Source organism: Marmota flaviventris, chromosome 1 (genome assembly GCF_047511675.1).
Source record: "Marmota flaviventris isolate mMarFla1 chromosome 1, mMarFla1.hap1, whole genome shotgun sequence".
Taxonomy (NCBI): domain Eukaryota; kingdom Metazoa; phylum Chordata; class Mammalia; order Rodentia; family Sciuridae; genus Marmota; species Marmota flaviventris.
In genome coordinates, this window is record NC_092498.1 from 107,084,304 (window position 1) to 107,107,325 (window position 23,022).

Consider the following 23,022-nt stretch of genomic DNA (forward strand, 5'->3'; position numbering starts at 1 on the left):
ATTGGTTGCTTATCTAGTACACCTTACTACCTCTCTGTAGTTCAAGATTGCTCATTAGTAAAACAGGAACAGGAGCATCAACCACTTCCTAGGAGGATTAAATGAGTGACTATTTGAAAACACAGACTAGGACAGATAATATTTATAAAGCCCAAGGTCTATATTAGTTTTTACTGGAAATATGAGAAGGTTGAAATTAAAATATTTTAAAAATTCTAATCAAATAAACAAATTATAGCTCATTTTTATACTTTATTCTCATGTTTAAATTTAAGATATATGATTTATATAACATCTTAATTTTACCCCATTTATATGGTACATATGCCAGAGAAAATGTGTTTGTAACACCTTAATTTTATGTGGAGCTGAATTTATATAATTAGGCCTAATTTGTATGTGTTGTTGAATGGGTATGTATGTTGAACTAATTTACAAAATAAAATATTTATTCAATTGAATTTTTGCATTTCCAGGTAGAATCACATTGAAGAGAAGTTTTTGATTTATTTTAGCCTTTTTAAGTACTTTAAACAAGATCAATAAAATACGTCTTAAAAATACTGACAATGCTTCAAATATTTTGAATATATCTGAATATATTATATATAAATAGAATTCTTGAGACTTATTCAGATATATAACTTTTGTTTCTGTTATTTAAATGAAAGATAGACAGGGCTTTACAGTGGAGTCAGAGCTATAATATAATAATGATACTGTGATAATACATTTTTAATGCCATTTCAAAAAGTAAATGTAAAGATTATTAAACTACATTTCTAGAAATATGGACTAATGGTAAATAAATATCTTAAATTTGGATTATTTTTATGGAATTTCTCTGTAGCTTGGAGCAATTCTTAAAAAATATGAAAACCAAAAAAATTTCTTTTGAGGTAAGTTAGAAGAATCCTTCTAACAAGGGCAACTGCTAAAACTGAAAAGTCATATACATTCCTTCTTCAAGCCACTTGATGACTCAAAACTTAGGGGAGAAAACAAAAATTATCAGACCAAGAACCTGGAAAAGCCCAAATCCAAGTTCAGCCTAACATTCTGAGCATTTTTTTCCTGGAATATATCTCTTACTTGGAATAAGATACTGAAGAAATGAAGTGGACTTTTTTTTGATATTTCAAAAGTTAATGGTGACTAAATTTGGACTTGAGGTACTCCAAGGATGAGTAACCTTCCCATATTTCAGTTTGTGGCCCCCAAGGGCCATTTATGAGCTACACAGGTGATCTGAGGGTGACTCAGGGCTCCTCTGAACTAAATCAGTGGATTGCCCCAGAAAATCTCAACTACTGAAACTAGGTCACAATAACCCCAATTTGTGGGTGCCTTCAGACTCCACTCTGGAAGAAGATAACAAAGTCTTTGGTCCTAAATTAATTCTAAACATTTTCAAGTACAATATTTTACATACTATCAAAATTAAAGAGGCACACAGGGCATAAAGCAACACGGCCATAAAGGAGCAAAATTAAAGAACAATAGAACAATACGAACAGAAACATAGGATCTCCCAATGAGGGGATAATGATACCCAGGATATAAATGAATGAGACTACAGGGGGAAAAAAATGGAAATTTCAGCAGAGGACTAGAAATCTAAACTGCCATAGCAAAACTGAGAAGAACAAAATAAGAATTGTATAAATAAAAATATCTGAAATCAAAGACTCAGTTGAATAGGTTCAACCTCAAAAATAGACACAGCTTCAGAGAGAATAATGAATTGGAAAACAAATCAAAAGAAGCACAGAGAGAAAATGATGAGAGTAAAGAATGTAGTGCAAAGTTGAAGTTCCAGAGGCAAGAAAGAGCAGGATGGAGCAGAAAAGTAATAGTTGAAAAGATAATGGCAATAATACTTTAAGTTAATGAAAGATAATAATCCAATGAAGAATTCCTAAGTGACCAACTACAGTGAAGCTAACAAAAAATGTAAATCCCAAAAGCAGCTGCAGGACACAGATTCCAGGCAAAACAATTATACTAACTAATATCAAAGGAAACCATGGATATCTAAAGCAGTTGAAGATTTCCAATATACCGAAGGAAAAGAACTACCAACCTAGAATTCCATATACAGGACAAGTACCCTAAAAGTTATAGTATACATTTGTAACTTATCAAGATTAGTATTTACTGATGCTTTTTAAAATGTTATTAGCATGTTATAGTTTTACATAATAAAACTATTATGTGGTGTTCATTTTGACATAGTCATACATGCATAGGATAAAATTCACTCCATTTCAGTCCTCAATACTTCTTTTCCCTGCTCTCCTCCTTCCTTCTGGTCCTCTTCCTTTACTACTCTTGTCTACCTTCTATTTATTTATTGCTTTTAAAATTGGTGCTTTATAGATATACACAAAGGTGAATTTCACTGTGGTATATTCACATATGTACATTGTATAATTTAGTCAGTAGCTCCTCTCTTTTCCCATCCCTCCTCCCTCTCCCTCAATCCCCTACTCCACTTCTATTGTCATGGAATTCCCCCACACTTTTTTTTTTTTTTTTTTTGGTCTAGCTTCTGCATATGAAATAAAACCTTGGATCCTTGACTATCTAAGTCTGACTTATTTCACTTAGCATGATGTTCTCCGGTTCTATTTGTTACAGTTTAGATATAAGGTGTCCCCTAAAAGCTCACATGTGGGACAATGCAAGAAGGTTCAGGGGTGAAGTGATCAGATTATAAAAGTTATAGCATAATTTTTGGATTAATCCACTGATATGGATTAACTGGGTGGCTACTGTAAGCAGGTAATGTGGGGCTGCACTGGTGGTGTGCTGTGGGGTTTAAATTTTGACCATGATGAGTGGAGCTCTCTGCTTCCTTGCATCATGTTCTGAGCTGCTTTTCTATGCCACAACCTTCTGCTATGATGTTCTGCCTCTCCTAGGACCCAGAGCTATGGAGTCATCCAACCAAGGGCTAAACCTCTGAAACTGTGAGCCAAACTAAACTTTTCCTTCTAATTTGTTTTTGTCAGATCTTCTGGTCATAGCATGGGGAAAGCTGGTTAAAACACCATCCATATATTGACAAATGTCATAAGTGCATTCTTCTTTATGGCTGAATAACCTTCCATCATGTATATATACCACATTTTCTTTATCCATTCATCTGTCAATAGAAACCTGGGCTGGTTCCATTACTTGGCTATGTATTGAATTGTGCTGCTATAAATGATGTGCTTGTGTCAGTACAGTATGCTGATTTGAGTTCTTTTCAATAAATACTGAGGAGTGGAATAGCTGGGTCATGTGGTGTTCCATTCCTAGTTTTTTAAGGAATCTCCATACTTCTTTCCAAAGTGTTTGTACTAATTATAATCCCACCAACAACGTAAAAGTGAACATTTTCCTCCACATCCTTGCCAGCATTTATTATTTGTATTCTTGATGATTGCCATTTAAACTGAAATGAGATGAAATCCCAATGTAGTTTTGATTTGCATTTCCCTGTGTGATAAGGAATATTGAACATTTTCTCATGTATTTGTTGACCTGTTGGGAGCCGCAAAAGAATTGTGAGCTGAAAACTTTGCTAAGCGGAGGTGTGCCTGTCTGAGAACTCTCAGTGCTATTTTACCAACCTGAGATTGCTCCGTTGTCCTGTTCAAAGAGAATTCTATGATACTGTGGAATTTATTGGTTCATACTGCCCTAGGTTCAAATGCAACTCCCTGGAAATGGAAAGAGATACCAGTGCGCCCAACTAGTCTTGAGGACCCAGCTGCTTGGGGAGAAAGAATTACTACACAATTGATAAGTCTCCAATCAAGCCAAGTTCCCCATAGCCTCTCCCTTCTTGTTTACCTTGAGAAACCCTTCCTTTACAATAAATTCCTTTGATGTGTTTCACTATAAATAAAGTATTCCAGGGCTTTTTCCCTTTGTTAAGATCAGACCCATCAAGTCTTTTCCACCCATCAAGCCACTACTACATTTCTTGTGTCCTTTGTTTTTATTTCTTTTTTTTTAAGTATATATTTTTTAGTTGTTAATGGGCCTTTATTTATATGTGGTGCTGAGAATTGAACCCAGTGCCTCACACATGCAAGGTAAGTGCTCTACTACAGAGCCACAATCCCAGCCCTGTTTTTATTTCTTAATACTACTTTTTTAGCCTTTTACTTTCGGCCAGCCCACACGGGTTACTTATTTCCTCCTCGAGCAGGATGTGGCGAAATTGGCCATTTGTTTTTCTTCTGAGAAATGTTTTGTATTTTGCCCATTTATTGATTGGGTTTTTTAAAAATTTTTTTTGGGGGGTAGGGGTTTGTGTTAAGTTTTCTGAGTTCTTTATATATTTTGTATATTAATCCTGAGTAGTACCTCGCAAAGATATTCTCCCATTCTGTAGGCTCTATCTTTATGCTCATTTCCAGTGCTGTACAAACCTTTTAATTTCAAGCTCTCTCAATTGATTCTGGGTTTTATTTCTTGAGCTTTAGGGTTTAAGGAAGTAAATGCTTGTGCCAATATGTTGTAGTGTGTCTATGTTTTCATCTACCACTTGCAAATTTTCTGTTCTAATTCATAGGTCTTTGATCCATTTTGAGTTAACTTTTGTGTTTTCTCATTTTTTGCAGAGGATGCAAAAGTCATAGTACAGTTTATCTCCATTTATCTTTTCCTTAATTACATGTCTTGGTTTGATGTACATTCATTCTAATTCTGAAAAATTATTACTATTATTATATTCCACACATTTGCCATTTTGTTGGGTTTTAGTCCTTCTTTTAATTGGGAATCCCCCCCTAAGGAATTCTCCTTTGTATTTCTTTTAGGGATTATCTATTGATAGTGAGGTTTTTTCAGTTTTCATTTTATTTCAACATCTTTATCTCAACTGCAGTTTTTAAAGGATAAGGATAAAAAATGATAAAAGCATAAATAAGTATTGGGTCTTGATAAGGAAAGTGTGCATACTATAATTTATGTAGTTTTTAAAATGTAACTGATGGAATGTATAGGAGAAAAAAATCATAAAAATAATACAGAAGTCAACAACATAATTAACAAATTTGGCTTAATGGATGTGTACATACTTCTTCATGAAAAAATTACAGAATGTATATACTTCATTAGCATATGTAAAAAATATATAAACAAAAACTTTACATTGAGTCATAAAGAAAGCCTCATTATAAAGAACTGAAAGCGTATGGATTATTGATTCTGATAACAATTATATTGATACAACTCAGTACAAAAAAACCAACTAAACAAAAAGTCACCTTATGTTGCAAAGTAAAGAAACAATTCCAAATGATCTGCCTGTCAAGAACAAAAAGGAAGAGAAGGCACAAATAGCCAGTATCAGGCGTAGAAAAGGGGCTAGCGCTAGAGACTTTCACAGATGTTAATGAGATACTAGAATTATATAATGTGAGACTCCTGGTTCTGTCAAGATAGAGTTGCACTATTCTTCCCAGGTCCTCCCTTTGATTACTAAAATAATGCACATAGCATAAGCAGCAGCATAAGAAGATTCTGAGAGTTGTAAAGAAAGCAACTATCATCTTAGGACCCTGGAATTTGAGGAAGCACATTACAGAGTTCCCTGTTTTCTTTTTGCTTCTCATAGATCCCAGTTTAGTCAACAGGCTCAGATAAAAGAAAGCTCTAAGAAGAGCCAGATAACAGGAAAAGGATGACCTAACAGCAGGCGAAGGCAAGAAGTCTTTGATACTCTAAGAGTGGGCAAATGATACATGTGTGTACATGCTTATAGCAGGGCCTGGGTTGTTCCATGTTGCAAAGATGTCATGATTTTCATAATATGAAAGTCAATGGTAAGGCCATAAGAAACAATATTGAAAGTATCAAGCTTTTCAGGAAAAGCTGCATGGGATTGCTGCAGATGAGAATTATTTGCCAGAATACATAATTGGATCTTGATGAATTAGCTTGTTCTGGAAATATATGCTGGAGTGTACATGCATTCATTAGGAGTCAAGAAAATTCTAGGATTCAAGACATTCAAAGATGATGTTACACTGCTTTGGGGAGGGAAATACTGCAGCAAACAGAGAACCTTAGAGCACTCAAGAATGTGAGCAAGCATATGCTTCCATTTATAATTGCCAACAAATCCTGGATGACATCAATATTGTCTGAAGAATGGTTTTTGAACCATTTTATTACATAAACAAGAGAATATTGAATGTAAAACATCCCAATCATGCTCTTTCTGATCAGGGCATCTATAGCATATCTGTGATGCATATCTTAATGTAAAATTTATAACACAATCACACTGCACAAAGATGCAATAGCTGTGTTCAGAGGATGTTATTTATGCTGAACATTTGCACAGACTATTGAAGAGAATGAATCTGACCAAATGCTTCAAAAGTTTTGGAAAGGTTTCAACATTCTAAATACCATCAGAAACATTGTTGCAGCATGGGAAAAGTCATAGAGCAATGCAAGAACAACTTTCATAATAAGGTTTCGGAGGCACATGTGAACATATTCAAAGCCTTTAACAAAGATTCTGCTGTTGATGGAACAGTTGCTGCAGAAGTAGTAGTTATGCCTAAGACACCAAGAAATCTTGTTCATAGCAAAGAAGTGGAAGAGGTGTTGCAGTTTGAGAAAAATCTCACCGTTTTTTGTCTACTTGGCTGGTGACCAGAAGTGTTTCTTTTCCCTCCTGTTCCTGCATGGGAGTTTTCAATTAGTTACTTTTTATCCATTTTCTATTAGGTTGGTTGGAGGCAAACTGTCTAGACCACAGAGACCCTGGACCTTGAGGAAACTTCTACACATTACCTATGACTCTGACATTCAACTTGGATGAAGTAACTGAGTAAGAATTTGAAGTTGTATTACATGGGGGACAGAATGAGCATACTACATATAGAATTTATTAATGTGAAGGTATGCATCAATGCAGGTTAGTTAAAGGGAGTACCCCCTTTTTACTCCTTTTTCTGTATTAAAGAGATCAAAATTAATCTATTTCCAGTCTCCTTTATAGTGTCAAATGGCCTATGACACTATTCTGTTAGAGATAATGTAAGTCTTATAATGGGTTTGTATATTCATTTTTTTTATCTGAATGGAAGGCAAATGAAGTGCCTGGAGACCTAATAGCACTTGCAACCATGAGGACAGAAGTTGTGCTAGGAATGAAGGAGAAGAGCCCAAATGGCCAGAGGTCAGGACACCATAGAGCCTCTGCACCAGCTAACAGAGACCAGGGAGCCAGGGCTCTTGGTAATGTGCAGCAGAACCAAATTGAAGCTGAAATCAACTTCACAACTCAGCAGATGTGTAAATGAGGGAAAATCATTTAATAATTATGACTCATATTTCATATATGAAATGAGAACATTAAAAATCAGTTTGGCAAACTACGAAAATCTATGTGAAGAGTTTCCAACAAAATAATAAGTACTCAATAAATATTATCATTAGCAACAGCAGAATTATTATATAAGAAAACTTTGAACTTCACTAGTACTAAAAATATGAAAATATGGGAAACTTTCCATCTATCAGATAATAATCTTTAAAATGACATCCGAGAGGGAACAGTGAAATATGAGCTCTGACATATCACTGGTGATACTATAAATTAGAATAATTATTTAGTAAATGATGTCTCAAATTATCCAAAGGATTAGAAATATCTAAGTCTAGCAATTCTACTTTTGGGTATTCATCATGAAGATGATTTTTAAAATGCCATAGGATTTTCATAAAGATGTCAATCAGAATACTACATATAACAGAGAAACTTTGTAAGCAACATAATATTCTAGATGTTAGCAACTGTCTGATATTTAGAAATACTTAACCGTGTTATACTATTTTTGCTAAAGAAATAAAATTCTAAATTCATTGAAATTACATAAATGAAATGAATAAAATTCTATGGAAAGACATATATCATAATATTAAGGAAATTCTGGCTCCCTAATGGTACATATAAGATAAATAAAAAGTTCACACAAAAGGAGGACATTCTTTGGGCACCGTGGCAATACCTCAGCTACTCAACAGTCTGAGTGTAGGCTTCCTCCTCAAGTGCATTCACCTCAAGGCTGCAACAAAACAATGGTCAGGGGAACCATGTGCTGACTGGCTTAAAAGAAAACTGCCTAGAGTAAGCAAAACTGGTGCTGTGTTAGGAAAAAGGGAAAGAGTGAGTTGATACTAAAGAGATAAGCAGTAATGTTTCTCTAAAATTCTACTACTTTAATTTTTCAAATTACATTTATTGCTTCCAAGATTTTGAAAGTCATTTATTTAATTGAAGAAAATTTGGAGAACAGAAACTGTCAAAAACTCACACACGATCCTATTACAATGAGACATTCATTGTTAACATTATGGTGCATTTAAAAAATCTAAACAAATAATAACAGTGCAGATAAACTAATAAATTATATATAATCCTAATTAATTCCTTTAATTTGGAAATATGATTTTAATGGCTCAGTAACAGTTTTTCATATGGAAACAGCATAATTTATTCAACCATTTCTCTCTTGTAGGTCACTGTATTAATTTCCTTTTTATTAGTGTATAAAATATGTCAATATCATTGGATATAATATTTTACCTGATCTCTGATACACTGCCTTAGGATAGTTTTCAAAAGGTAAGATTATTGGATCTAATTTTTTAAGGATCTTTTTACATACTGCCAAATGAGCACATACTACATGAGCACAAACTACATATTGTGAGAAAAAATCTAATAAATACAAAATGAGAATAATATTTGCCCTTCTAACTTCAGAGGTTGGTAAAAATATCAGAACATATAATTTTCAAAAATATTGTGAAAATTATGGCATTATATAAATGTAAGATTATTATTTTTTAATGTAAAATATTTTGATGCAAGCAAAAATATTCAACAGAAGCTGATTTATGATAATTTCTCTTGGGTTATTTTATGATTTTTATCATACATATTGTCATAAATTTAAACAACCTTTCAATAGCCTGTATGGCATTATAACAGAAGGTACTTTTGTCTTAGCTATTGAAGTATTTTTACTCAAATGATTTTAAATGTCTATTAATTAATTATTATGCACTTAACTATATCCTATGAAGAAGGTTAAAACCTTCTAAGGAATATCCTATAACTGAATGTGAAAGACAAATATACAACCAACTAAAATAAATGATAAATAATACAATAAAGCAAAAACATTTCACCATGGGAAACAGGAACATGAAATAATTAATGTCTCGCTTTCTTCTATGTTTTTCCTTTGCTTCAATTTCTGCCAATTGTTCTCTTTGCCTGGACTCACGCTTTCATCTTATCTTGTTCTAAATTTTGGTATTTGTGAAGGTTCATTTCCAGTCTGCCTATCAAAGCTAAAAATCCTGAACTTACTCCTATCACTCTCTCTTTTTTTTCGTCTACTCTTACCCAGATCATCTCCAGTATAGATTTTGACCTCTAGGACTTACTACTCCCATCCCAACTCTATCTCTGCATTACCAGGCTAACCTATTATTTATGTGATGCTATTCATGTGTTAGAAAAACATATAATAAGTTATGTTAGTAAAATTTTAAATAACAGAATAAAGTTAGCCAGTGTTAAGGAGTAAAAATTAAGGAAAGAATTATATCTAATTCATCATTTTATACATTCAATATGTACTAGTTACGATAACTCACTCCAGTAATAATGTAATAATGCTTAATATGTTACTTACCAGAGAAAAGAAGGCATTTGAAAAAATTCTATGAAACTATATGAAAACAATCACATCATCATGATGAAAGAGATTTAAAAAAAAAAAAAAGCACTACCAGGGCTAACAACAAAATACAGCCACAGTAAATTTATCTTCCATTTTTATTTGTGTGAGAATTCCAGGGTTATATTTGTCCATGGGATGGCTGGGCCATACACTTAATTACTGGACCATACACTTATTTTATCAAGGATAATAGTTCCCAGCATATAATTAATACTTTTTCTGTTAATGTGTTGCCCACTTGTACCTACATCCAATTTGTGTAATTTGGTAAGTACAAATATCTGTGTCCTTTTAAGAAAGGAAATATGAAGAGCAAAACAGAAATGTCCCATAGCAAAGATGATACAAAAATAAATCAAAAAATAATTAGGAAATTGAGAAACTGTTCATTTTGTAAGTTATTTATGTATTTTCCTGGTACTTAAACCTTTGGTAAGTTTTCAAATTCAAATATAACATCCTTGTGTGAGAGAAGATAAATATTAGTTATGGTATCAGTAATAACTAACACATAATACTCATTTTTAATAGTGAAGTAAATAAAATGAAAGTTCTAATGAGTGATTTTTTTCTAGAGGTATTATCCAAAAAAAGAAATATCTTAGTCTCCCTACTGAGAAAGTTCAAATGTTGATCTAGGGAAATATAATGATTTCTCCAATTCATTCTGAAATGTCAGGGTAATTAAAGAGACTTTAAAATGGAAGTTTAAGATAGCCACATTGAGGAGAGAAAGGGAGAGAGAAGGGAAATTGCATGGAAATGGAAGGAGACCCTCAGGGTTATACAAAATTACATACAAGAGGAAGTGAGGGGAAAGGGGAAAAAATACAAGGGGGAGAAATGAATGACAGTAGAGGGGGTAGAGAGAGAAGAGGGGAGGGGAGGGGAGGGGAGGGGAGATAGTAGAGGATAGGAAAGGCAGCAGAATACAACAGACACTAGTATGGCAATATGTAAATCAATGGATGTGTAACTGATGTGATTCTGCAATCTGTATACGGGGTAAAAATGGGAGTTCATAACCCACTTGAATCAAAGTGTGAAATATGATATATCAAGAACTATGTAATGTTTTGAACAACCAACAATAAAAATTACAAAATAAAAAGATAGCCACATTGAACTGTTTTAAAAACCCACAATGTGGTTTGGGTTAGGCCTTACACTAAAAAGACTAACAACTGCAGTAATAAGATGTAGACTTTAAAACTGGCTTTGAACTGTGAAAGGGTGAACTAGAATAGTTAAATTTCCATAAAATTAAATCAAAGGATTGAAATAAGCTAAAATCAAAGTTATAAAAAAACGTGGTGACCTGAGTCCAGTGAATATATAGTAAAGAAAATGGGATACATATTTTTAAAACCCTGCAAAATCTTCGGGGCTAATCTAATACAGTATATTTAAAACTATTTTTTAAACAGTGATACAAGAGATATTCTGAAGTCATATGTAGGTTGAGCATTCATGGATAAAGATAACAGGATGTTCACACTTAAAAGTATGTGGACATACTATGATTAAAACAATGAGACCTTTTGTTGTAAAATCTGATTATTTAATTTTAGCATAATAGTGATTTATTATATATTAATATTTCAAAAATATACTTTTATGTTTAATAAACCACCAAATAATTCAAGATAATGTCCTATACGCATGCTTTTGCTCCATACACCAGACTGCTGTTGCACTGAAGGCAGTGAATTCCATCACGGGGATTATAAGATCCAGGGCTGCAGATCACTGTGAATAAACAATAAATTAGTAAGTAATATGTCCCCAAAATGTCACATAAATTAACTCTGTATGTAGCATAAATTGTCAAAGATTCTCTTAAGTGTTATTTTAATTGAGGTAAAATACATATAATATAATTTAATGTCTTTAACCCCTTTTAATTGTAACTTCAGTATTGTTAAGTACACTCACATGTATAACCAATTTCCAGAATATTTTCATCCTGCAAAACTGCAACTCTATGTCTATTAAAAACTCCTGTTTCTCTTCCCTCCTGCCACTGGAAACTTAATACTCTATATTCTTCATTTAGGTAAAATGATATAATAAAAGCTTTTCACTATGATCCTGGCTCAGAAAAAGACTATAATCTAGAATAATTTTTACTGGTAATACAATGTTGAGTTCAAAGGTTGAATAGATCATCCTTTCAGTTATAGCAGAAGCCACTAGATGTCAACATCACAGGTACAACCAATTGTGCTTATCAGATGGCCCATCATAAACTGTGCCTTAGATTTGTAAAGGTAGCTCCAATCTGCAAAGTGACTACAGCTTATTTTTTTTTTTTTATGGGTGATATTTTTTATTTTTATTTTTTTTTTTTAATTTTTTATTGTTGGCTGTTCAAAACATTACATAGTTCTTGATATATCATATTTCACACTTTGATACAGCTTATTTTTTATAATCTTGTGATTTCAAGTCCTATTTTTACTACTTACTAAATATAAAATTTGAAAAAATGCTAATTTAAATTAATTTGATAATCCCTAATATAAGGATAATGCCATGAATATATTATCATATCTTATCTCTTCATGACAGAAAGTTAAAGAAGTGCAGAAAGAAACAGAGTTCAAATACCATTTGTTAATGAGATTTACTCTGGAATCCCAGGTAAAGCATTCAAGTCTCTAAATTTGACTATCCTCATTTGTAAAGCAGGTAAAATAATAGCCAAATTCATAATATTAACATAAGGATTAAAATTAGATGACTTCTATGAAAAAGCAATCAATAAATGCCTAACCAGAATGCACTCTGGGACTACCATCTCATCCACTGCAAGTAGAGGCATGCATTTCACATTCTTTCATGCAGAATTCTAACTAGGTTGAGTATCTAACCTGTTTCTCCTTTTCCTATTGAAAGAGTAGTTGGACAAGGATCTCAGTCATACATATAAGGTATGGATGTTATAGGACATCAAATAAATTCTTCCAGCATTATAATAATATGTGTTAATGTTTGGATTATTATACTATTACTATTTAATTTCATATTGTTTTAAGTTTTAAGAAGTAGTTTTTAAAATTAGGAAATATTTTAACTATTTATTCAGAGGAAATATTTTCAATATATATTCCACAGACTTCTTCAAATATTAGTAGATGTTTTATTTGGAATGTAATGTTTCAGATGGAAAAAAATACGAATTCACCAATGTTAAATAGATGTGTTCTGCTTTACAAATAACAAGAAACTTTAAACTGATAATGTACATACTAAAGTCCCAATGATGTTAATACAGTATGTTTTCTCAAACATATGTGATCATAATGCCTTTTCTCTCAAATCACACATTAATATTTCCTGAAAACACAAATGTGGTAATGCTAAGCAAATTTATTGGAAGTGTTAAATCACAGCACAAGCTCAAGAGAAATCTTCATGCTATTTTTACATACATAGTTTATACTGATTGTCACAAAAGAACCAATATTGGCATAATTTTGAGTTCATGGTTATGTATATATGATCTTGCAATAGCTATTAGAAATAACAAACTTTCATGATATAATATGTCTAATACTAGAGAATCCTTATCTGTAGTATTCTTTCCTAGTATTGTAATACTAAAATATTTTTCTCTGTAAAGCATATTTGAGGGAAAATGTTAAAATGGAATTTAAACATATAGAACAAGATAAGTGGACTACATTTATTAAAGAAAGAAGGATGCACTGATGATTTAGTATTGACTTATAAACAAATGACAAGAAAGTACTGGAAAAAACCTTCTCAAATTTTAGGTAAGGAATTTCTTTAAAAGATACATACATGAACATAGTAAAATTACTTGATAATGAATTAAGGATTTAATAAAATTTTAAAGTAGTAATCAAGGAGCACATTAGGATAATAATTGCAGCTATGTAATCAACAAAAGAATATGATTCAGAATATATAAACTACCCAGATAAATCAATGAGAAAGAAAAGAAAACTACTTTAAAAATACTTTAAAAATAGACACCAAAAGAGAAAAATACAATTGGTTAACTTATGAGCTTTTTACTATACCAAAAAAAGTATTAAAATAAACCAGAATCTAAACAATTCAAATAAACATCAAAATATATACTGAGAGAAGGTTCAACAAGATCCTGAAATAGGAAGCTCTGGACCCCAGTTCTCTCATGAAAATATTAAGTAAACTACAAGGTACAGGACAAAGTAACTTCATAAGAGCGCTGAAAACAAGTCAAATATCTATAGCAATCCAGTGAACACACAGACAAAACAAAACAAAATACCTGCAAAAGAAAATAGTGGGGAAAACAGTGGGAAATTTTATGGCATCTTTACTCACTCATGCCCAACATCCTCCTCAATACAGTTCTGGGAAATTCCACTCCACATACTTGAGAGAACAGAGCAGACAGAATTGGCACTCTTAAATGCATGAGGGATGCCTGCCATTGGACTTGATGATGGCACAAGTCATATTTCAGGCCATAGGTATGGTTCCTAAAAACCATAACTACAAATCCATACATGCATGGGCAAGAGATTACGCATGAACACAATACCTAAGGCTATAAAAGAACCAAGGAAATTCTCAGAAAAATTAAGACATTTAATATCAGCCATGTATATGGAGGAATTATAAAAAAGAAACACCTATGGACAAAGCATATAAAGATGCTCAACATCAGTAATTGTAAGAGAAAGGCAAATAAAATCTATAATGAGGTATCACCTTATATAGATTAGTATGAGGAAAAATAAATGAATGTTGGTGAGGATGTGGAAAATTTGGAAACTTTTTGCCTTGTTAGTGGGAATACAAATCTTCTATGAAAAACACAAACATAATGGAGGTTCCTCAAGAAAATTAAATATAGAATTGCCATATGATCCAGCAAACCCACCTCTGAATGTATATCCAAAAAAACTAAAAGCAAGATCTGAAAGAGATATTTACACACCCATGTACATTGAAGCATTATTCATGGTAGTTAAGAGGGAGAAGCAACCAAGTTGTCTGCTGGTAGATGGGAGGACAAACATATATAAAATGGAAAATGCATAATAAAATTCACCCTCAAACAAGAAGGAAATCCTGTCATATGCTACAACACAAATAAGCCTGTGCTAAGTAAAATAAATCAATCACAAAAAAAGACACTGCATGAGTCCCCTTAAAAGATGTTATCTGAAGTAGTCAAACTTATAGAAACAGAAAGAAAAACAGTAGCTACTAAGGGATTAGGGGTGTGTAATGGGAAATTGTTGTCCAGTGGATAAAAATTTTCAGTTATAAGTTCTGTTTAAATACACCAATGATAAAACAATCCTATCCGGCAATTACAAAAATATTTATTTACAATGTATTAGTATATAATATTTTGGGATAAATTTAACCAAGTTGGCAAAATACTAACACAGATCAGTGAAATAAACTAAAAGACACAAGTAAAAGAGAATACACCACATCACCATGGGATAGAAGACAATACCATTAAAATGTAGCTCCACCCAAAGCTATTTATGGATTCGATGAAATTCCTATCAAAATTTAAATGACTTTTATTTTCCCCAGGTACAGAAATCTGCATCCTAAAATTCATTTGGAATCTCAAGATAAACCAAATAGCTAAAACACCTTGAGAAAGAAGGGCAGAGTTAGGATCTCATGCTTCCTAATTGTAAAACATAAAACTAGTAATCAAAACAATGTAGTGCTACCATAAAGAAAGCCATATAGACCAATGAAACAGAACTGAAGATCCAGTAATAAACTCATTGGGTCAAATGATTTCGATAATACTACTAAGATTATTCAATGAGGAGAGGGCAATTGTTTTTTCAATAAATGGTATTGAGAAAAATAGATATCCACATAAACTGAACATGGGCTCTTAACTTATATCATATAATGGATCCAAGACATAAGAGCTAAAACTGTAAAATATTTAGAAGAAAATATTGGGGAAAAGTTTCATGACCCTGGATTTTGTAATGATTTCTCTCATTGACACAAAAACACACAAGGAATGAAAATAAATGCATTGAACTTCATTAAAATTTAAAACCTTTATTCATCAAAAGACCTTATGAATATAACAAAAAGGAAAGAATATTTGCAAATGATGTATCTAGTAAGGAGTTAATATCAAAATATACTTAAAACTCCTGCAACTCAACAATAACACAAAAACAACCCAGTTAAAAATTGATGTGGCTAAGTGTGGGGTATGTGCCTTAAATCCTAGTGATTTGGGAGGCAGAAGCAGGAGGATTACAAGTTCAAAACTCAGCAACTTAATGAGACCCTGTCTCTAAATAAAAAATAAAAGGGCTGGGATGTAACTCACTGGCTAAGTGTCCCTATGTTCAATCCCCAGTACCAAAAAAAAAAAAAAAAAAAAAAAAAAAGGTTAGAAGTCTTGAATAGATATTAACTCCAAAAAAAGACATTATAAAATGCCAATAATACGGGCTGGGGATGTGGCTCAAGCGGTAGCGCGCTCGCCTGGCATGCGTGCGGCCCGGGTTCGATCCTCAGCACCACATACAAAGATGTTGTGTCCGCCGAAAACTGAAAAATAAATATTAATAAATTCTCTCTCTCTCTCTCTCTTTAAAAAAAATAAAATAAAATAAAATGCCAATAATACATGAAAAGACCCTTAACATTAGAAATACAAATCTAAACCACAAAGGGACACCATTTCAAACACATTAAAGATGGCAAGTATCACAATAACAGAAAATAAGAGCTGGTGAGGAATGAAGAAATTGTCAAATAAGAGACACCAGAGAGATTATGTGCACTCTCTTTTTTTTTTTCTTTCTTTCCATCAACATGCACAAAGAAAAGGCCTTGTGAGGACATAATCAGAGATGGTTATCTGCAACCAAGAAGAATACCTTTACCAGGAACTTATCTGAACAGAACCCTGATCTTCAAAACTGTGAGAAACTTAATTTCTGTTAAGACACCCAATCTATGAAATTTTATTGTGGCAACTTATCCTAATATAGATCCAAAAGAAATGACTACAGGAACTTAAGAGATATCTACACATCTGTGTTCTCTATAACATTAGTCACAATAGCCAAGAAGTGGATGCAACCTATTGCCCATTGCTTAAATGGAAAAATCAATCTCCCTCTTCCTCCCCATCTCTCCTTCACTCTCTCAACCCCCACACAAACTTACATGCGTGTACACCTAATGAAATGATTTTTGTGTGTTGACCTTGTATCCTACAACTTAATTCCTTTATTAGCTCTAACAGTTTTCGGGGGGGGGGGGGGGAGGTGTCCAAGTGCAATTTACATTTAAATGGTTTTGCTTCTTTTTATTTTTGGCAACACTATCAAAAACAATCTACATATTAAATATAATCCATATCAAAGATCTATCAGCTTTATTTGAAGAAATGGAAAGATGATCCTCAAATTTACATGGAATTACAAGTGGTCTTAAGCACCCGAAACTTGAAAATACAAACAAAGCTGACAAAATCGCACATGAAAATTTAAGAACTTACTAAAAATCTGCATAATAATAAACTATAAAACTAGCATAAGGAAAAACATAATGGAACAGAATTGAGAATCTAGAAATAACCTTATATATCTAAGACAACTGATTTCCATCAATGATGAAAAGTGCATGAAATGTGAAAATAGACATTTCTTCAGCATAATTTTGGGATGACTAGGTAGCTGTATAGTTAAGAATGTATTTGGACTCATATTTCAAGCCACTTAGCACAAGGGTTGGGGTTGTCAACGGCTCAGTGGTAGAGTACTTGCCTAGCATTTATGAGGCACTGGGTTTGATTGTCAGCACTGCATAAAAATAAGTGAATAAAATAAAGGTCTATCAACAACTAAAATATATATAGAACAAATTAGCACAAAATACATTGATGACTTATTTGAAGAAAATAGGAAACTTTTATATATTGGATTTTGTAATAGTGTCTTAGATATGACACTAATAGAATGAGCAATAAAAGAAAAATAATATATAAACCAAATCTCTAAAAATCTGTTTTAATAATAAATTTCCAGATTATTAATAATAATATAAAAGACAAATTAGAGGATACACGAAAATATTTGCAAAACATATACCCACAAAGGTTTAAGATACAGAATATCTGGAGCTTTTATTACTCAACCACGAAAAGACAAAAACTCAATTGGACAAAGGGGCAACAGGCTTACATAGGCAACCCCCAAGAAGATACACAAATAGCCACCAAGCCCAGTAAAAGATGCTCAATATAACGTTGGTCATTTGGGAAATGCAAATTAACACCAAATGAGACACTACTTCATACACACTAAAATGGTTAAAAGTTGGGTTGTATGTTTTGTTGTTAAAGGAAAATAATAAGTGTTACCCAAGATATCATGTAACAAACAAGTAACCACAGATGTTACTAGTGGGACAATAAAATGTAGTAGCCACTGTGAAAAACAATTTGGCACATACTCAAAAAGTTAAAAACAGAATATGATCCAGTAATTCCATTATTGTTATTTACCCAAAAGAACAGAAAATGGGTAGTTAAGCAGATACATTTTCATAAATGTTCACAGCAGCAGAAACCACAATATTCAAAATTTGGAAACACTCCAAATGCTATGAATGGAGAGATTATACATATATATAATATATATATAATTTGTATACATATACATAGTATGAAATATTATTTAGCCACAAGTAGAAATGCAGTACTGATATATACTACATCATGCTAAGTAATACATTATGCTAAGTGAAATAAACCAAATATAAAATGATACATATTTTGTGTTTTCATTTATGTGAAATATCCAGAATAGATAAATCTACAGAGACAGAAAGTCAACTGGTAACTGCCAGATTTTCAGGGTAGAGGAGAATGGGAATAACTGCTTAATAAATATAGGGTTTCTTGCTGAAGTAATTAAATTGTTTTAGAACAAGATATAGTGGTTTCCTAACACTGTGATTATATTAAAAGCTACAAAATTTCACATTAAAATGTCCAATTTTATATTGTATAATTTGAACTCAGTAAAAAGAATGAATAGTTTCATTTGATGCATGGGCCAGTATAAATTTGTGTAACATGGATGTAACTGATAAACAAAAAGAGAGGACAGACTGAAAAATGTAGAAAACAACAAGTAAGTAAATAAATAAATAAATGCCCCAATGCCCTTAATTTAATGACAGTCATCAAAGAATAAGACAAAGAAACTCAGGATACACTCAATATAAAATTGACAAAGATTTCCATTCTCAGGCACTAGAATCAAACTGTTGTAATCCCTGAATAAAGAGAAACTCTGAAAAGTATGCAGAAAAATACTCAAAATATGACAGAGTTTGGGGAGATCTATATGAATAGAAGCTCACTTTTAATCAGAAAAAATATATCGTTCAACACTAAAGGTTAAAAAAAGATGCTTTGTAATAAAAAGTAGAATATTGAGGATTATAATGCTGCAACAAAAGGTAGGCTAAAGGAAGTTCCTTAGCCTGAACTTAGAAGTATAAGCTACTATTACCAGAATCAATTTAGTATCTTGCTTGAAACAACCAAAAATAATAGCAACTATGCAAAACACATGGAAATAATGTTTTCCCATATATTGGATCTTGAATCATAAGGGACAGTGATCCGTTAGAGATAGGAAACAAAAAATATGAGTCCTACAAGAGTAAGCCTAAAATTAATAAGCAGTTGCCATTGCTTACTGCCAAAAGTTCCCAAATTATGGCACAGGGCACTAAGATAAGCCCAAAAAAGTCCCTGAATTGAAGAGAATAACCAAGCTAAGAGTTGGAGAAGACAAAAAAAAAAAAAAAAAAAAAACTAGAGTTCTTAAGACTGTGTACCACAGATAAGGTAGCCGCATAAAGACAGAACTTTGGAGATGATCAGTACATCTTTCCCAAATATAAAAAACAAATCAGCACAGTGTGAGGAGGAAGTTAACCTCAGGCTAGGGAAAGAACCATCTATTTTGACAGCATTAGAAGGAATGGTACCTAGTAATCATTCAGGCTGATTAACAGTGCGTGTTCCCAACAGCCAGAAAGGAAAACTCATAATTCACAGGCCACTGGGAAGAGGATTTAGGAAGATAGAGGAAATAATTACCTCTAGACAGAACACTGAACTGGGATTTCCTACCAAATTATAATAGTAAGACATAAAATGATAAAAAATAATGTCTGCAGGAGCACAAAAGCAGCCAGCACCAAATAACATAAAATTAAAAAAAAATCTATAATCTAAACAAAGATGACCAGTATGAAAAGAGACAGTTTTTATGGTTTGGATTTGAGGTATCCCATAACAGACACTGTTTATGTAGGAATGTGCAGAGATGAAATGACTGGATTGTGAGAGCTATAATCTAATCAGTACATCATGGTATGGACTAAGAGGATGATTAAGCTATACTGTAAGGAGTACAGCTGGAGGTGGTATATCCCTGGAGACATACCCTAGAAGGGTTCTTTTTCCCTGTGGCTCCTTCCTGTTTTTTTTTTTTTTTTCTCTCTGCTTCCTGACTACCAGGAGGTGAGTAGTACTACTCTACCACCTCTTCCACCATGATATTCTGCCTCACTTTGGGTCCAGAGCAACGGACATAGCCCACCATAGACTACACTTCTGAAACCATCAGCCAAAATAAACTTATCTTTCTCTAAGTTGTTCTTGTTATATATTTTTGTCCCAGCAATGCAAAGCTGACAAAATAGAAATTGGTACCAAGAAGTGGGGTTTTTACCATGAGTAACTTGATGGTATGGTTCAGAAGCTTTTGGAGAAGGAAGGTTTGTGGAAGAAGCAAGGAAGACTTTGAAGATGCAGATGGGAGAAGTTTTAAGAATATTGCAAGTGGAGCTTCATTGGTGATTCTGATGGGAATTCAGAAGACCAACAGGCAAACAGTAAAGACTTCTCATGAGGTTCCAGGGGGAATGAAAATTATATTGGGAATTGGACTAGATGTAACTTATGTTATAGTCTGGAAAAAATTTTTTATCCATGTCCTGAGACTTTATGTAAGGCTGGATTTAAAGGTGATAAACTAATTAATCTGGTAGAGGAAATTTTAAGGCAGCAAAGCATTTCAGGTGGTGGGATGGATTTTCCTGGCAACTTTTAGCCAGGTTCACTGTAAGAACAGGGAACATAATTCAGAAAAAGCAGATTTTAAAAACTTGCAGTATGGCCAGAAAAGTGCATATAAAACAGGAGCCAAGAAAGGTATGCTTGTTGAAGAGATTCTAGCCACTAAAGAGATACTAAGAACTGTGTACAGACAATAGGAAAGATGTCTGAGGGCATCTCAGAAATCTGCAAGACTACATCCCTTGCTGGCTCAAAGGTTTAGAAGGGGAAATTCCCTTGCATAGGGGAGTCTAGGATATTGTTTCCCTGTGCTCAGCCACCTCCACACTCAGAGGCTACTGCAGTCATCATCCCCAGGGCTAGCAGAAGACCCTGGCGTCATCCACATAGTGCTGGTTTTGCAGGAATACAGGATGCTAGAGTAAGGGGGTCATGGAGGCTTCCCCTGAGATTACTAAGGAAGGTTTGGAGTCAGGCAAAGTGTGGCAGGGTTGTAATTCCTGTGAGTAGCCTCTGAAAGGGTGATGTGTAAAGTTGTAAAGGTAAAGCTGAAGTTGAAATGGAGACTCCAGGAATTAAGAGGATCCATAAATGGTGTCTGCTAAGGAAAGCTTGTGAATGAAGTCCAAAGGGGTGGGCTATCCAACCTTGTTGGAGAGAACATCTCATGACAATATACCCCAGGTGCCAAATGTGGCTATAGGACTTGTTAGCCCAGCTGAGTTTTGATATTGTTTTGGTCCCATCCCTTCTTGCTATGCCCCTATTCCTCCCTTTTGGAATGGGAATGCTTACTCTGCATCACTATATATTAAACATATGTAACTTGCATTTGATCTTCATAAGGACTCACAGCCAAGGCTTTGCCTTGACTCTCAGATGAGATTGGAACTTAGACCTTTGGACAATTCTGGAACTGTCGAGACTATGGAGACCTGGAGATGAATTAAAAACATTTTGCTTTGGATGATGAACCTAAGTTGGGGATGAGGGGAAAAATGTTATGGTTTTTATGAGGCATTACCTCCAAAGCAGGGATGTTTAGAGATGAAATTATTAAATTGTGAGAACTGTAACATAATTATTCCATCCTAGTTTGAATGGAATTACTAGATAGTAACTGTAGGCAGCTGGAGCATGGCTGGAGGAGGTAGACACTGGGAGCATGCCCTGGAAGTGTTCACCTTCCCTGTGACCCTTTCCCCTTTTTCTCTCTCCTTTTTGGCTGCCATGAGATAAGTTGCACTCCTTCACAACTCCCTTCCACAAAGATGTTCTGTCTCACCCTGGGCCCACAGTAACTGACTCGGCAAACCATGGACTATACTTCTGAAACCATGAGCCAAAATAAATTCTTCTTCCTTTAAATTGTTTTTATGACTTATTTTGGTCACAGCAACACAAAGCTGACTAACACAGGCAGGAAAATATAAGCCACAATAAAGAGGATAATCAAATAATCAGAATTAAACTAGAACCAATGCAATCAAATAATTGTGCACTGAAAACTACACAAACATTAGTAAAAGAAACTAAAAACCATCTAAATAAATAAACTTTCTGTATTCATGAATAGGAAGACATTATTATTAAGCTATCAGTATTACCTAAAGCAAATTATCAAATTCAATGCAATTCCTATCAGAATGTTAATATCCGTTTTTTAAGAAATGGAAATGGCAATCCTCAAATTCATATCGGAATAGACAAAACAATCATGTAGTAGAATAAAGTCGTAGTATATAACTCTTCCAATTTCAAAAATTACTATAAAGCTACACAATAAAAACAGTTTAATTATGTCATCAGGACAGTCATATAAAACAGTGAAATAGAAATTAACTCATCTATGATTAACTGATTACTGATAAGGGTTCCAAGTACTCTAGTTATATAAATAATCATGTTGTCAACAAATGATGCAGGGACAATTAGTGTTCCATGTGTGGAAGAAAAAAATGGATCCCACATCTCACACCATATACACTTATTAACTCTAATTCAATCTATGTCATAAATATAAGAGCAAAAATTTTAAAAATTCCTAGGGGAAAAAGAAACACAGGGCTAAGACTTGATAACTTTGGATAAGGCAACAGATTATTTGATATGACCAAA

General features: G+C 33.3%; 1 protein-coding gene across 1 annotated transcript in view; it reads right to left on the reverse strand.

The window, feature by feature from the left end:
- Positions 1 to 11,409: 11,409 nt before the first annotated feature.
- Zpbp (zona pellucida binding protein) overlaps positions 11,410 to 23,022 on the reverse strand; it is a 90,393-nt gene continuing 78,780 nt past the window's right edge. Inside the window, exon 8 of the mRNA XM_071608633.1 lies at positions 11,410 to 11,522. Coding sequence (XP_071464734.1) covers positions 11,428 to 11,522 — 95 coding nt within the window. The 3' untranslated portion in view covers positions 11,410 to 11,427. The remainder of the gene's footprint in view (positions 11,523 to 23,022) is intronic.